Source organism: Antechinus flavipes, chromosome 5 (genome assembly GCF_016432865.1).
Source record: "Antechinus flavipes isolate AdamAnt ecotype Samford, QLD, Australia chromosome 5, AdamAnt_v2, whole genome shotgun sequence".
Lineage (NCBI taxonomy): Eukaryota > Metazoa > Chordata > Mammalia > Dasyuromorphia > Dasyuridae > Antechinus > Antechinus flavipes.
In genome coordinates this window covers 100840123-100858151 of record NC_067402.1, presented here as the reverse complement: position 1 = coordinate 100858151, position 18029 = coordinate 100840123, and the positions used below count along the sequence as shown (strand labels likewise).

The 18029-nt window shown below is 34.9% G+C and overlaps 1 protein-coding gene across 1 annotated transcript; it reads left to right on the top strand.

Moving 5' to 3' along the window:
- The first annotated feature begins 348 nt into the window (after nt 1-348).
- On the top strand, nt 349-10027 carry LOC127563942 (uncharacterized). The gene is made up of 3 exons (XM_052000128.1): nt 349-395; nt 4826-4999; nt 7347-10027. The coding sequence occupies exon 3, from the start codon at nt 7374-7376 to the stop codon at nt 8238-8240; it is 867 nt and encodes a 288-aa protein (XP_051856088.1). The 5' UTR covers nt 349-395; nt 4826-4999; nt 7347-7373; the 3' UTR covers nt 8241-10027.
- Nucleotides 10028-18029: the final 8002 nt, after the last annotated feature.

Here is an 18029-nt window from a genome sequence, read left to right as displayed (position 1 = left end):
GATTTTCTTAAATTTTTTTATAAAAACTAAAGGTGAAGCTCTAACTAGCCTAGAGTAGAAAACTCTTAGGAATCACTTTATCTAAATGACACAAAAATACTGTAACTAATTCCCCCACCCCTCCACAGGCTGAATTAAGTAGTGATTTAGGTGTCATATTCATTAACTTTAATTAGCTATCTTCATTAAGAGCTGCCAGTATCCTAAAGTTGTTGGAAGTTTCTGATTTAATCTAGTATATTCTTTTTTTCCAGGGCTAATAAATAAATATAATTTTGCTCTGATATGTGTATATATATGTATATGTATATATCATATATATATATATTTTTTTTTCTATTGCAGAATATAAGGAGAAAGAACATTTTTTTTTGGCAGAGTTTAATGTGACTCGGGTAAGGCACCTTATATCATTTTTCAAATATTCTTTTCTTAGTTGGCTATAGACTACAGATTATAGACTATTTCAATGGGCCTTGGAGTTCCTGAGTACTCTGATACAGTCTTAATCTAATTGTCTCCATCATTTCTGACTCTGCTCTATAGTTCTGTCAACTAGGTATAAGTGGCTGTTACTTCCTTGACTAAATTGTTGGGCTTAGAACCATAGAGTCATAAGATTTAGAGAGTGACTTTAGAAAATATTTAGTTTAACCATTGAAGAAACTGAGCCCAAAACATCTTAAATGACTTGCCTAATTGTGTAGCAGGTAATAAGTAGCAGAGCTAAGCTTCAGATCCAAGTCCTCTGGTTCCTAATTTAGTGTTCTTTCCACTGCATGACTTTGGCCAGAAAACAACAAAAATAACATTATTTTAAGGATGATAAAATATTTTTGTGAGCATGATGCTATTTATTCATGACTTAGTTTACATTGGAGGGAAAGGGAAGGGAATAGCATTTATATAGCATCTATTGTGTACTTATGACTGTGCTAAGCACTTAACAAATATTATCTCATTGAGTAGATTTTCTTCTTTTCCTATCCTCTCATAGTTGATTCATTCATTCAATAAATATTTATTTATTCATTAATAACAATAGCTTTTTCTTTTCAAAGTACATGCAAAGATAGTTTTCAATACTCACCTTTGCAAAACATTGTATTCCAAATTTTTCTCCCTACCTTTCCTCCCACCCCTTCCTTTAGACAGCAAACACTCCAATATTTGTTAAATCTATGCAATTCTTCTATAAATATTTTCACATTCATCATGCTGAATAAGAAATATCAATAAGATCAAAAAGAAAAAAATATGAGAAAGAAAAAAAAATCAGGCAAATGACAACAAAAACGATAAAAATAATATGCCGTGATCCACATTCAGTTCCCTAGTCTTCTTTCTGGATGCAGATGGCTCTCTCCATCACAAGTTTACTGGAATTGTTGAATCACCTCATTGTTGAAAAGAGCCACGTCTATTAGAATTGATCATCATATAATCTTCTTGTTGTGTGCAATGTTTTCTTAGTTCTACTCACGTCACTTAGCACCAGTTCATGTAAGTCTCTGCAGGCTTTTCTGCTGATCATTTCTTATAGAACAATAATATTCCATTACATACACAAATCATAACTTATTCAGCCATTCTCCAACTGATGAGCATTCACTCATAAACAAATATTTTTAAAGTTCCTACTAAAGAACTAGGCTACTACAACCATGAGCCAACCTATTTAGTAAACCTGAAGCTAAGGTCTACTGAGGAGAGTGAAGGTAATAATAAAACTTATTAGATTGTTGTAGGAAATAGATTTGTGCTTTCCTTAGAGGGAGAAAACTCCCTGTACTAACAAAGGTTAACAGCTTCTTTGCAACTTATAGAGCTAGAGCTTTCTAAAGCAACTAGGGTATGTAGAAAATACAATGGATAGAGTCCTGAACTTAGAGTCAAGAAGATCTGATTCAAATCCAGCTTCAGACACTTACTATCCATGTGAGTCATCCTATCTTTTTGCCTCAGTTTCCTCATCTGTAAAAAGAGGTAGAGAAGGAAGTGGCAAATCACCCCAGTATTTTTACCAAGAAAATCCCAAATTGGACATTATTAAACAACAGAGCATTGAACAGTTCCTTGGCCGGGTCACACAGTCAATATAAGTCAGAAGCTTTCAAGGATAGCTTTCGATACATGTTTGAAGAAAATGGATTCATTGGAATCATTGACTAGAATTCCAGCTTAATCCAAGTACTTTGACTAATTGTTAATGCCACCTAATTTTTTTTCACCTACATTAACATTTTTAAACCCATTCCAGTAAAGAGTCCCATGTTGGACCTGGGTTCTGTTTCAGGAAAATTTCAGGTTAATTTAAGAGAGAAAATTATAGAATACAAACTCAAGAATGAAGAAAGTAACATAAAAATGAATACAATTGAGATAGTGAACTTTCCTACCTGCTGGGGAGTCTTCTAGCTATGGGAGTGGATGGAAAATGCAAAGGGAGACTCTATTTTTTTTTTTCCAACTGCTAGAGGCTGGATTTTAATGCCATAGCTGGTCAAGTCTTTTGAGGCATAGCTGCAAAAACAAAACAAAACAAAACAAAAAACCAACAAATACAAATGTGGAGGAGAATGTAGACAAATATAAAACTGATGAAAAATCAATATCACATGGTCACAATATCACATTCACAAAATCAATCACATAAGTGTGCAAACAGATTCTGAGTCAAATACACTGGATGCAGACTTCATTGCTCTGTCCTTTTACCGATCATCACATGGCTGGGGATGGTAATCTGTGCCTTCTAAAGTGACAATAAATTGTTGATGTTATGGGACTATTTTTTCTTATTTGTCTCTGCCTATTTTTGGGACTCATTTTGGATTTTTTAAAATTAAAATTTTATTGATTAAAAAAAGAAACTACAGAGTGTATAAACAGGAAGCCTATGACTTGATTTCCCTATAAGGATTTATCCTATTGCAATTTTGAGGCTTACTGAGGTAATATAATCATGGATTCCTGGCTGGAAAGAAACTTGAAATCTACAAGCTCTCTTTTCTGCCCTGGACTTGTTAGGTGTCCCAACCCCACTGTAGCTGTAAGATCGAATGTGCTTGGGGCAGCTAGATGGCACAGTGGATAGAGTATTGGCCCGTGAGCCAGGAGGATCTGAGTTCAAATCTGGTCTCAGACCCTTAACACTCCTAGCTGGGTGATCCTGATGACCCTGAGCAAGTCATTTTACTCCCATTGCTCTGCCAAAAGAAAAGAAAAATCTATGTACTAAAGCAACAGAGTCCTGCTTTGCTGATGCTGGGGCTGGGGCTGCTGTGGTGCAGCCTGTGCTGGGACTGTACTCCGGACTCCTACCCTGGTGCCACAGACCATCTTGTCCTCCCTGGTATTCTCTCTGGCCGAGAAATCCTAAAGTCTCTGGCACTGCTGCTGATTCAGAGGTTCTACCCAGACTAGGTCCAAGCCTGGCCAGGAGTGGGGACGTGCTACAGGTGCAGCCTGCGCTGGGATTGCACGCTGGGCTCCAGACCTGTTGCCACAGACCTTTTCTGCTGACTTTCCATCCTCTGTGGGGTCTCTGGGCTGAGAGGTCCGGAAGCTGCCAGGACTGCCACTGCTTCAGAGGTCCTGACACCACTGGGACTGCACGCTGCCCTCCCACACTGGTGATGCAAACCTTTTCTGCCAAGCATCTAAGTTGCCTTTGGCTGAAAAATGTTCTACTCTGTCTTTTGGGGAGTTCTGACACTTTACAAATTTTTAGAGTCTTTATTTAAAGGACTTTGGAGTGGTTGAAGAGAGAAATTAGGGGAATTTCTGCCTTTATTCTGCCATCTTGGTTCTGCCCAACCATCCTGGCTCTTTTCATCCTGGGCAAATAAATCTTTGGTGTAGGATGGAATAGTGGTCAGGCAGAAGACTCAGGTATGCCCTGTTTTCTCTGTAAGCAAACATTGCAAAATCCTTAGAAATTCCACTATGTGTGTGCACAGATCAGAATCATTTTGTTCAACATAAGTAGTGCAGGAAATGAAGAGGGTAGTGATGAAGGAGAGCCCCTCCCCCTCTTGCAAGATATTCTCCTGATGATACCTGATGTTATATATTTATATTTATGTACATATACCTATCTATCTACCTGCCTCTTCTTGATTAAAACATGGGGATAATTATAACACCTACTTATGCAAAGCAGTATATTAACACTGTAAATGATACATGCATATATATATATATACATATATCTATATATACACATCTATATATATGCACACACATATGTACATATATGTAATATATGTATATGTGTATATACATATATATATATATATATATATATTTACTTTTTAATTCTCTTCTATTATAAATCCATGAGGGCAGAGACAGCATCTTGTCTAAATTTTTCCTTGTCTAATTTTCCTTTGTATTCTATGCTTACTAGGCATTTAGTATGTACTTGTTGAAAATTCGTTTAACAGAGGGGAAAGGAAAAGAATAAGCATTTATATAAAATATACTATGTGTCAGGTACTCTGTTAAATACATCACAAATATCTCATTTGGTCTTCACAATGATCCTGCAAGGTGTTGTTAATATTATTATATCAATTTCAGGGTTAAGTAAACTAAAACTGACAGAAGTTCATGACTTGTCTAAGATTATACAGCTAGCAAGTGTTTGAAAAAGGATTTAAATTCATGTCTTTCTGACTCTAGGTGCATTATTCACTGAGATACCTAGTTGCCTCAGGTAAAACAAAGACATGAGTTAAGACATTCTGTCCCACAGCAAAATTGAGCAAAGTCAAATGATGTACAGAGGGAATATTTACTTCTCTGTCTCTCAATTTAATAGGATGTCTTGGAAATCATCATTAGTCACAACTTTTACCTGAATGAAACAAACACTCTAAAAGTTGGAAAGATTGAAATTTGGGGAATAAATTATGACATCATAACTCAAGTCAACATTACTTATGCCAACGGGACTTCTGTGGAAACTAACTTTAGCAGTGACCCATCAAAACAGGTAAATGTGTCTTCAGAAGTGGATTTTTATTATCCTTCAATAATTGTATTATTGCCTCATTTTTGTTAAAGTTATTTAGAATTATTTTTATATTATATTCTGCATACAAAATCAATTCTTAGCAAATTGTGACTAGACAGTTCATATATGTGTGATCATATTTTGCAATGTTCTATATAGTTTTAATAGGTCTCATCATTTTCCAGTGGTCTTTTTTGGGGAAATAGAGAAAATTGTCAATTTACATATGACTCATACTTATGACTGTGGATAGGCTGGAACTCTCAATCAGTAAATAACATTTATTAAGCACTTACTATATTCTAGGCACTGTACTAAGTGCTAAGGATACAAAAAAAGGCATAAGTCAGTACCTGTTGTCAAAGAGCTTTCCCACTCATTCCGCCTTTACAGGATCCATGCTCTACAAAAGGTAATACTCATTCCTCCTGCTAGTTGGGGGCAAATGTTTCCTTTATTCTAAGTTGAAATTAAGAAAACATTTTCCCACTGGAGAAATGTTACAAAGAGCATAGTTGAAACAATGATAGAATAGCATTGTGTAGTACACATGTAGATACTCAAATTGTTCATTGAATTTGATCCTGTTAAATTGTGTGAATAATTGAACTTTGTATCCACATACATTAAAGGCTATTAAACTTTATGAGCGTGGTCTTGGATCATAACCATACCTTATGACATTATTTCTAATGAAGGGAAAAAAAGAAACATGCTAAATTCCCAATTCTGACTCAGACTTTTGGAGCACAACCTCTTTGTGGCTGAGAGGCTGCCTATTTATGACAATGTATAGATAGCTTTGTAAATGGATCCCTACTTCAATTATGACCATATACTGGTCACTGTTGTCATATTAAAAGCTATTTTCCTCTAAGCATTAATCTCCCTTTATTATCTCCCACCATAATTTGAGAACTCCTTGCTAAAGGAAGCTCATTATTAAACCCATCATTTTTCTTGTATGTTTTGGAGCTTTGTAGAGGCGTAATAAATACTTTTTTTGTTTTACTGAATGATCCTATAATTTTATGAAAGTTGTATGTTTTTTAAAAAGTAAAATTTAATTTACTTTTAAAATTATTTTAAAATCTGCTTGAAGACGAAAATATAATAAAATAGCGACCACTGGCAAATGTTCGTCACAGTGTCTTAAATATATATACCAGCATTATATAGTGTTTCTTTCTTTTGAAATCCATCCTATACTACACAAGAACTTAATTCTATTCCTGTCCCATCCCCATAAGATCTTATTAATGTCTCTTGAATTTACCTTCAATTGTCACTATCTAAATCAGAAAGATACATTATTGGAAAGCTTGTTGATTGAATCTACATTGTGGCCATAGCTGAGAGAGTGACTTGTTAAGAGTGTGGATCTGATATCAATTTTTGACCTCTTTGACCATCTTCTCTTCCTTAATGAAATCTCCTCCCTTGGCTTCTGTGACATTGGTCTTTCCTGATTCTCTTCCTACCTGTTTTATCAGTTAGTTAACAATTATTTCTTAAGCTTCTGGTATGTGGTGGGCATTGTGCTAAGTGATTAGAATAGAAAGAACGGTTAATAAACATTCTCTGATGGAAGGAGACTACCTGTAAATGACTCTACAAATAAGTTGTAAACAGAATAACTGGAGATAACCTCTGAGAGCATTTTTATTTTGCAGAAAATAAGATTTTAGCTGAGATTTGAAGGAAGCCAGGAAGAAGAAGTGAGAAGGCAAAGCATTTTAGACATGAGAAATAATAGCCAATGAAAATGCTCAGGCAGGAGATAAGTATCATGTATGAGAAAGAGCAAAGACTAGATAGCAGAATATGTGGAAGTAAGTAAGGAGTAAGATGACTGGAAAGATAAGAAGGATTCAGGTAATGAAGAAATCCAAAAGATTTTAATTTGATACTATAGATCAAGACTTCTTAAACTTTTCTCACTCACAACCCCTTTTCACCCAATAAATTTTTACATGACCCCCATATGTAAAATGAGTATACAAATAAAACATTTACTGATAATAAATCCTAATTTCGTGATTCTCACATTCAGTTACATGATCCCATATGGAGTTGAGAACTATAGTTTAAGAAGCTTTGCTAGTGGTAATAGGGAGCCATTGGAGTTTATTGAAGGCGTATGTTTTGTGTGTGTGCTTTCATGTGCATATTCACAGCATGCACCACCTGTAGACACTTCATGTCAGTTCAGTTTGACAGCTGCATGAGTGATTTTTAGGATATGATTAGTAATTATATATGAGTTCACTTTGTTTATTAGAAACTATAAAAAAAGACATTGACAACATCTTTCTGTTCCTTGCAGATACTAACCATTCAGTTGACTAACAAGATGATCAGCCTGCAAGAACTATCTCAAGTTACTTGGAGGGGTAATAATCATGTGACTACTACTTCAAGTAACATCCCAACAACTACTACTGATTTTTCTCTGACTACTTCTACCAGAAGTCACACTACATTTACTACTTCACTTGCTACTAGTGTTGCTGGTGTGTTTACTACTAATGCACCAGATATTTTCCCAACAAGTATTTCACCTACCACTCATTACACAACAGAAATAACTTCAAACACCATGGATATTAGTACCAGTGCTGCTCCTCCTAGTACTACTGCTGCTTTTACTACTAATACTGCTATAATTCCAAGCACTTTCCCAACAAGTATTTCATCCCCCATTGATGCAATTACTGATTACACTACAGACACAATTCTAAGCACCACTACTAGTGGTAGTAGTGCTGCTCTCCCTTCTAATCCAGTTACCATGAGCAATACTAGTATTAGTACTGATATGGCTGGTGATATTACTAGTAGTACTCCAAGTTCCTTTCAAACAACTATTTCATCCACCACTGATGCAAGTACTCATTTCACTACAGACACAATTCTAAGCATCACTACTAGTGGTACTAGTGCTGTTCCCCCTCCTAGTCCAGTTACCATGAGCAATAGTAGTATTAGTACTACTAGTGCTAATAGAACTAGTGATGCTAGTACTAGTAATACTATTAATCCAAGTACTTTTCCAATAAGTATTTCATCTACCACTGATTTAAGTACTTATTACACTGTAGATACACTTGTAAACATTACTACTAGTAGTACTAGTGCTTTTCCCCCTACTAGTCCAGTTACCATGAATAATAGTAGTGTTAGTACTAATAATACTAGTACTGTTGAGACTAATGGATAATACTAGTAGCAGTAATATTCCTATACCAAGTATCTTTTCAATAAATATTTTATCTCCCACTGGTATAATTACTCATTGCACTATAGATACAATTCTAAACACTACTACTAGAAATATTAGTGTTGAGCCTCCTCCTAATCCAATTACTATGAACAATACTAGTATTAGCACTGCTGGTACTACTAGTATTGGTAATACTAACGCTAGTATTAGTTATACTAGTATTGGTAATACTAATATTCTAAATACCTTTTCAATAAATATTTTTCTACTACTGAAAATATTACTTATTTCAGTATAGCCAATATTCCAACCACTATTATTAATAGTGCCAATGCTATTCCTCCCCTTAGTGCTATTTCTGCTACTAACACTAGTACTGCTATTGCCTTCAGCACCTTTGCAACAATACTTAATCTATTTATATAATTACTCATTACACTGAAGCCTAACATCATTATTTTTAGTACTAGTGCTGTTCTTCCTACTTAACAACCATTAGTCCTAGTGCTGCTCTAGTACTGGTGATAATAGTAGTTTTGGCAATACTTATAGTAGTAATTATACTACTACTATATGTACTTTTCTAAAAAATATTTCATTTACCACTGAAAATACTACTTATTATACTACAGCCACATTTCCTAATGGCACTGATAACAGTGAAGATGAATTATCACTGGTATTCCATCTATGATTATTTCAAATATTAATCTTGATATTCTAAATATCATATACACTTCTATTACTAATACTAGTATAGAAAACACAAGTCTTCACTTTACACATATTTCTCTTTACACAGCTATTCCTGGAATCAGAGGCATAACTAAAAAAATATAACAACAAATATGGTGGCTACTTTAAAAACAACCACAATAAGTTCTATTCTTGTTATAAGTTTAGGTATCATAGATCCAACTGCTCCAAATAATACCACAGTTTTTATAAATACTGCAACTAATATTGTTGAAAGCTTGACACTACAGATATCACCATTACAAATACAGGAATATCTTGGAAATCTTGTGGATTTGGTTCCAGACCACCACAATAAAGTGAATATTGATTTAAAGCAAGCCATATGAATTTTTTGGCTCCCTGGTATATAAAAAGTTATGTTTATACTATGCTGTAGTCTATGAAATATGCAATAGTATTATATGTCAAAAGCCAATGTATATATCTTAAGTTAATACTTCATTGTTAATGACAACTGTCATCTGAACCTTTAGTGAGTCATAAGCTTTTCTTGATGGAGGGTCTTGCCTTGATGCTGATGGTTGCTGATGAGAGTGGTAATGGCTGAAATTTGGGGTAGTAGCTGTGACAGTTTCTTAATAAGAAAATAATGTTTATCATGTCATTTGACTTTTTTCCTTTTAAATTCTTAAAGGTAACTGTAGAGTTATTAGTCTAATTTCATTATTTTTGTGTCTTAGAAATACAGACTCAAAAAGAGAGATGGGGAAAGGGCTGATTGAATTATCAGTCAGTACACACATAATATTTATCAATTAAGTTCACTAGATTACATGGGCATGGCTTGTGGAGCTCCAAAACAATTATAAGAATAACATCAAAGATTATTGATCATAGAACATCATAACCAATATAATAATAATAAAAATATTTGAAATATTGTGAGAATTACAAAGATAATGATATGAGCACATATTGTTGGAAAAAATGGTACCTATAATCTTGTTTGATATAATGTTGCCACAAACCTTCAAATTATAAAAAATGTAAAATTGCAAAGCTCAATAAAGAGAAATAAAATAAAATGAGATATCCCTGTACTGCACTGTACTAATTGCTACAGATAAAATGGCAGATGAGAGCAATTTGTTCCAATGGGTCACAAAGATGGCTAAAACTTGGTCAAATTTTGAAGGTGCAAAAATCATTTGCTTGGTCATCCATCTTGACTTTTGTCTTGCCACTGGACTTTGATGATTCTGGAAAAGAAAGTGAAACTGATGACTTTGCACAACTTGGCCTCGATTAAGTCCAATTCATGTACAATCAAGATATCATCCCAAAATATCCTCTTCTAAAAGCACAAAAAACAACAGCTATAGGCACTACTTGAGTGATGGTGCTTGTAACTTATATTGTAAATACTTACAATTCTTTAAATATGGCTACTATAAATTTGGTTCCTATTCCCACCACAGATACTATGATTACTTAGGATCGTGGAAACATAGGATCATAGATCTTGAGGTAATGGGGTCTCAGAGCCTACCTAGTTCAACGCTTCATTTTACAAATGAGGATACTGAGGCCCAGGGAAGTTAATTGACTCAGACAGAAGGCAAACACTAAGACTTTTGGGACATTCTGTATTTCATCATATATCCAAAATACCATTGAGGATACTCTTAAGTATAACTGAGGTAGATGGGTGGCAAAGTGGATATAGCACTGCACCAGGAAAGAGGAAGTCCTGAGTTACACTTATAAATTGTGTGAACTTGGACAAATCCTTAACCTCTGCCTATTTCAGTTTCCTCCTCTATAAAATGAAGATGAAATCATATCTATAAAGTGCTTTGCAAACTTTAAAACTCTACATATTTGCTATTACCACTACTGCTGTAACAACAGCAACAGCAATAATAACAACTACAACTACTACTATTATTACTACAAAAAGAATCCAAGAAACGGCTGGGTGGCATTGTGGATAGAGCACCAACCCTGGAGTTAGGAGGAACTGAATTCAAATCCAGCCTTTGACACCACCTGATAATTATCAATAGTATGATCCTTAGTAAGTCATTTAACCCTAGTAGCCAACACCCTCTGCTCTCTCCCCCCCTACAAAAAAGTCTACAATGTTTCTATTCTGAGGACCTTGGATAGTATACTAAGAATACTGTAGTCTTAGTATTACAAATACTATTGCTACAAATATAATGACTAGAAATACAACTATTACTACTCCAGATTTCAAAAGTATTACCACTCACTGCGAAGAGTATAAGCATGGCCCTTAGTTCTAGAGATATTCTTATTCCTGAAACTATAATACTACCAAGAGTTGTACTTGAATTGCCACCACTATTTAAAGTACAGGAACTCCTTTTCCTGTAAATAACACAATTAAGACTACTAACTATGGCAGCAGTTATTGTAGATACTCAAGGTATGTTTTTTCTCCTGTAGGAAGGAAACAAGGGAAGAAGAGAGGAAGGAAAAGAAGGAAAAGAGGAAAGGAGGAAAGAAGGAAGGGAGGGAGAGAGGAACATAAAAAAATGAAGGAAGTATGTAGGAATGGGGTGAGAGAGGGAGGAAAGGAGGGAAGAAAAATAAAGGGAGGAGGAAAGAGAGAAAGGAAGAAGTAAGGGAAGAAAGAAGGAAGGAAATAGAGAAGAAAAAAGAGGAAAGAAGGAATGAAAGAAGTAGGATGGAAGAAAGTATTAAGTACTTACTATATTCCAGACATTGTGTTAAACATTGGAGATAGAAATGAAACCAAAAAGAAAGATAGCTCCTCAAGGACATCAAAGAGTTTACTGCTACTTTAGGCAAAATCTCACATTTCACAAGTGTATATAAGATAAACACAGTCTCAATCAGAATCTGGTATCATTTCTACTTTTCTGAACTTTTGATTTCAATAAATCCCAAGTGAGCCAGATTTACCCAGAGCAAAATCTATCTGTCCTAGAACCAGTGATCTCAACCCCTTTCTACCCCTTTTTTTTATTTTTTAACAGGGTGCACTCTATTCTTGTTTCTGTATCAGATCTCCATTTCTTTAGCATTTGCTTATCTAGACTTAATGACACCTGTTATCTCTACGCTTAATGACTTTCTGGTTTTGGATCCTTGTTTACTGAAGTTCAGCTAGGTCCTGATTAGCAGAACAATAAATCTGTTGAAATGGTTGCTTGTATCCAATTCATACTGTATGAATTATATAAATGTGGTCAGTTTTCAGCCCAATGGAAATATGTAGTCTGAAGTTTAAATAATGATACTACTTGAAAGGATTCATTATTCTTAATAATTGGAACCTTACCTGTATCTCCCAGACACCTTGGGATAGCTATTTGACTTTCAGCATGAACTTGGATGGTCTCTCACTCTGAAGTTTGTATCCTAGTGTGACAATGTCTTAGAGCCACCATTTGGGAGAACCTTCAAGGGAACATTTCAGTATAAATGCACTATCCTGGGTGCTGTAATGTAGCTTGAGTACCTGCTACCTGTGTATCTTCCCCATCCTTCAGACTAATACCCTAGTCATTACAAATATGGTATATGGGAAAGGTGTATGGGGTATTCAAGGAGAGTAGCACCTGTGGTATGAAAGCTTGCCTTGGCAAGATCCTTTTCATGGATCTTCTTTTACTTTTGGTGTCCATCTGATTCAGCCAGCTCTCCCTAGTGGCTCCAAGAAGTAATAGCATGTAGCCACAATCCCATAAACCGTCTCATCAGATGAGATAAATTAGTTTGAAGATAACCAAGAGTCTCAGACCTATCAGTGAGTTAGGGGTGTATATACACAAAACATAAAAAGACTTCTCTCATAAGAATGTGTGGAGGAGAACCATTTATTCCCAAAGCCATAAAGGTGACAGAAGTAGATGCTATGGAGTTTTCAAAGCTTGGTTTAATATTGAAGATACCAAGATCATCCACTGTAAAAGACCACTGGATTTTTTTTTTTTTTTGCCTCAGAAAGAGTGAGATTGACAACTTTGTATAACTCTGACTCACTTAAATAAAGTTCATGCATAAGTCAAGACATCAGATCCTATGATGTCATTGTTCTTAAAAAATGAAGGACAAACAACATGTATGGGAACTTTAAAGAAGCTGTCATGTTTAGAGTGGAGGGTTTATTTGGGGTAGTAACAGAAGATTTTCAATGCTGGTTGTTTCTAATTCTTGATTTCCATGATGTTTGAGGGCTAAGTGAGCATTTATTTTAGATTCATTGGAAGAAATTCCCTGGACTATACTTTTTAAAAATATTTAATTTTTAATTTATGGAATGTATGAGAAAAGGTGAAGAACTTACAGTTTAAGCACATATTGATCAGAAATTGTTAGCTAAAGTAGATCAAGCCTATAGGCCTTAGTTTCGGCTTCTCCAGAATCATGTGATTTTAGATAAGGCCGAGACTACATTCCATTGTCCAACGTGGCCAAAGAAGCTGTATATCACCTTGTATACTACATTCCACAGACCAACTAGGGAACAGTAGACTTATGTGACCAATCACAACATATAGAGGGTGGGATTTTGGAGGTTCTTTGTCTGAAATGTATAAAAGCTATTAGCTTTTCGAGGCTCTGGCCCTATCCTGCTGTGAAATTTTGTTCACTTGGGTGGGGTCCACTTCTCAAGATTCTAATAAATAATTCTGCTTTCTATGAATGATCTCTGAGTAGTCAAATTGGGTAGATCGTTTTGTCCCAAACGTGGAATAAAACAAGCATTTCCATAACCTAGTATAATAGAAAAAAGATTGCACAAAAGACTGCAGATCTATTAAGTATAACTTGCTATTCCTTTTAAATATATAATAACATTATCATGTAAATTCTTTCTTTTCTTTCCTCCTCCCTTTCCCTGTCATAGAGATGTCTGTCATTAGACACAAATATACATATTTTGTATATAGGGAATGCATTATTCTCTATATGCTTCTATTTATCAGTTATTTCTCTGAATGCAGATGTTTTCCTTCATATGTACTTTGTAGCTAATTTTGGTATTTATAATAGTCAAAATTACTTATTCTGTTATACTCTTAAAATATTATTGTTAAAAAAATATTGTTAAAACATTATACAATGTTGTTTGAGTTTTATCATTTTGACTCTTCATTATTTCATGCAAGTCTGTGACTGTTTTTCTAAGATCATCAGGCTCATCATTTTTATAGCACAGTAGTATTCCATCAAATAATATAACACAATTTGTTCACCCATTTCTCAATTTATAAGCATCCCTGAAATTTCTACTTCTTTGTCACCACAAAGAGAACTGCTATAATTATTTTAGAATATATAGGTTCTTTTTCTTTTCCCCTACTCATCTTTAGAAACAGATCTAGTTGTGTTATTGCTGGGTCAAAGGATATAAGTAATTTAATATCTTTCTGGGCAAAATTCCAGATTGCTCTTCAAACTGGTTGGATCAGTTGACAATTCCACCAACAATGAAGTAGTATCCCAATTTTTACACATCCCTTTAACATTTGTTATTTTCCCCTTCAATCATCTTAGCCAATCTGATAGGTATAAAATTATATCTTAAGGTTGTTTTAATTTGCTGTTTTCTCTAATCTAGAATTATTTAGAACACTTTTTTCATGTAGCTATATATTGTTTTGATTTTTTAAATTAGAAAATTGCCTGTTCATATCCTTTAACCATTGGAAAATGACTTGTATTCCTATAGATTTGACAAAAATTTTTTTTTGTTTTTGATGTACAATACCTTTATTTGAGAAACTGTATATAAATATCCCCCTTCTCAGTTTTCTGCTTTCCTTCTGATCTTTTGTCTTATTTATACAAAACTTTAAAATTTTAATGTAATCAATATTATCCATTTACACCTTATTTTGTTCTCTTATTTATTCATAAATTGGACTATACTTTTGGGATGGCTTCTCTGGCCACAGAGTGGTGGTCTATCTTCCTTCATGTCCAAGCTAAAATCCCATCTTCTCCAGAAAGCCTTTCTCAGTTTCTCTTGATTTTAGTATCTTCCCTCTGTAAATTATTTCTTATTTATCCTGTTTATAGCTTGGCTGTACACATTTGTTTATGTATTATATCTCTTATTAGACTATGAGCTCTTTGAGGATAGATAGAGATTGTTTTTTCCCTCTTTTTTTATCCCCAGTACTTACTTAGCACAATGCCTCATATATTTGTTATTTATTCCATGTCTGACTCTATATGACTCCATGAAGTTTGTTCATAGGATTTTTTTGGCAAAGATACTGAATGGGTTTGCCATTTCCTTCTCCAGTATGTTCCCATTTTAAGATGAGGAGCTGAAGCAAATAGAGATTAAGTGATTTGCCCAGGGTCATATAGCTAGTAATAGCTGAAGTCTGATATAAATTCAAATCTTTCTGACTCAAATGCAGTGCTCTGCCCATTGTACTACCTAACTGCCCTGATTTGGTATATAATAAGTGCTTAATAAATGAATATTGACTGACTGTGGTAGTATTTTTAGGCAAGGACCCTGGTTGATCAGAAGCAGCTATGTGCTTTTAAGTATTTAACAAGAGATTCTCCAACACTAATGATACTTTCAAAAATTTAATCTGCATTATTAAAATTTTCTCTATCACTTTCTTTCTTTCCTTCTTTCCTTTCTTTCTCTGAGGCAATTGGGGTTAAGTGACTTGCCCAGGGTCACACCACTAGGAAGTATTTTGTGTCCGAGACCAGATTTGAACTCAGGCTCTCCTGACTTCAGGGTTGGTACTCTATCCACTGCACCACCTAGCTGCCCCCTTTCCTCTTTTCTTTAATTATATTGGACTATTAATTCTAAAGCAATATTTCTCTTAGGGGGAAGAGCAGACAAAATGGAGATAAATGGAGAGGGAAGGGGAAGAAAAATAGGGTAGAGAGATATAGGAGAGAGATAGAGAGAGAGATAAAGATGGAGATAATGAAAGAAAGAGACAGACAAGAGACAGAGAGACACACATAGAGACACAAAGAGAGACAAAGAAACAGAGACAGAGACAGAGAGTTGTATAAAGCTGTGGGAGGGGTGTATAATAAGACCTTGTAGTTTCTCTTGTTAGTTCGCTTTCCTAACTGTTCACTGATCCATGAAATCTCTTTAGGGAGGACAAACCCAGTCATTCTGAAAATAGAGATAAAACTTGAAATGCAAATCCTCTTGAGGAAGGGAAACAATGTCTTAAATCCACTCTAAGGTGTAAATTACAGGTATCAGATACTTTCTCAGCCATTGGTTTTTGATAGGGGACATGGTATATGTGCCTGGATTTGATAGATATTTATTTACTGTGTGTGTGTGCACACGCGAGTGTGAGAGAGACAGACAGACAAAGACAGAGACAGACACATTGAGAAACCAACAGACACACATATACACACACAGAAATACAGACAGGGACAGAGGTGCAGTGACACAAAGAGACAGAGACAGCCAGAAAGAGAGACGGAGATACATAGAGAAAAACAGCCCAGTAAGGGAAGGAAAAATTAGCGCTCTTTCAACAATTTTGGTTGCTCTTGAGAAAGGTCATAGGATCAGAGATGTAGACTTGGAAGATGTGTTGGAAAACATCTAATCTAAATCTCATTTTGCCAATGAAGAAACTGAAGCCCAGAGATTTGTCTGAGATCACACAGACGGGTGAATATTTGGCAGAGTTTGGATTTGAGTCCATTTGTTGTAATCACAAGCCCAGTGCTTCTATCACTAAACCAGCTTCTATCTACCAAAATAGAAATGCTGTAGAAACAGTTCTGTAATAGCTGTGATAATAGTGTCCCTCCTCAGACTAAACTCCTACTCACTTTTTGTTATTCATCATTTTTAGTCTTTCTGACCCCATTTGGGGTTTTCTTGGCAAAGATACTGTAATGGTTTAACATTTCCTTCTCCAGTTCATTTTATAGACAAAGAAACTGAGGCAAACCGTGTTATTTGCCTAGGATCACACAGCTGGTAAGTATCTGAGGCCAAATTTGAACTCAGGACTTTCTGACTCCTAGTGAATGCTCTATTCATTTCTTCACCTATTTGTGTAATTACAAAGCAGAGAATTCATTCACATAGTAAGGGAATGGACTCATGTTCTGTAGCTCATTTCTCACCCCATATTCATATCTTCCTTTTTTTTTTTTAATACCACTTTCATATTTTCCAGCCTATCCTCATTAGTTTATTTGAAATTTGTTAATGTTAAAATTGTAATAAAAACTGATTTATATAGTGTTTTGGAATTATCAATCACTTTCCCCACAAGAGCCTTATGAGGCAAGTATCATTGCCCCTTTCCCCCTTTTATAGATGGGTTCCAAGATGATTCTAAAATTTGAAGTTAGAAGATATCTTTATGATTGTAGAATCTCAGGATTTCACACTTGAAATAAACCTTAGTATCAGGCTAATTCCATCCATTTATGCTCCTACAATATAGCCAAACAATGGTTCTCTAGTGTGTACTTGAGATTGCCAAGCTTTTATGGAAAATCCTTTCACCTTTGGATAGCTCCGCTTGTTAGAAAGTTTTGCCTGATATCAATCTGAATTCAATTCTTTTATTGTGTGAGCGTAGAAATTATTTTCTAGTACAAAGTATAGAGGGAGAGTTAGAATTTGAATCCAAGTCCTCTAATTAGAGCTCCAAAGTGTTTCTCATTACATCATCCTTTTGATGTAATAGGATTCTTTGGTTCTTGATATTTAGGGGTCAGGCCTGGTTCAGGAAACCCTAAATTTTCTGGCTTGAAGTCTATCTCAGGAAACTCTACTGATTCTGATTACTTCTTAGCCCACCACCCTTCACACTTAATACATCTGAAAATTATTCCCTATTCCACCACTCTTAATTCATCTGGAGATTACTTCTTAGCTTTCGATCATAGAACCAACATGGACTTCTTAGCCTTAGTCTATAAAAGACTATAAAGCTGTTCTCTGTCTTTCAGTGCTTTGCTATTTCCAATCAGGAATCTAGCCAGCTGAGAATTCTCAGAGTCAATAAACCCATTTTTTGCCAATATAATTTGGAGACTGGGACTGTGAATTTT

Excerpts from the sequence above, each read along its gene's own strand:
- LOC127563942 (XM_052000128.1), top strand. The coding sequence starts at position 7,374 with ATGATCAGCCTGCAAGAACTATCTCAAGTTACTTGGAGGGGTAATAAT.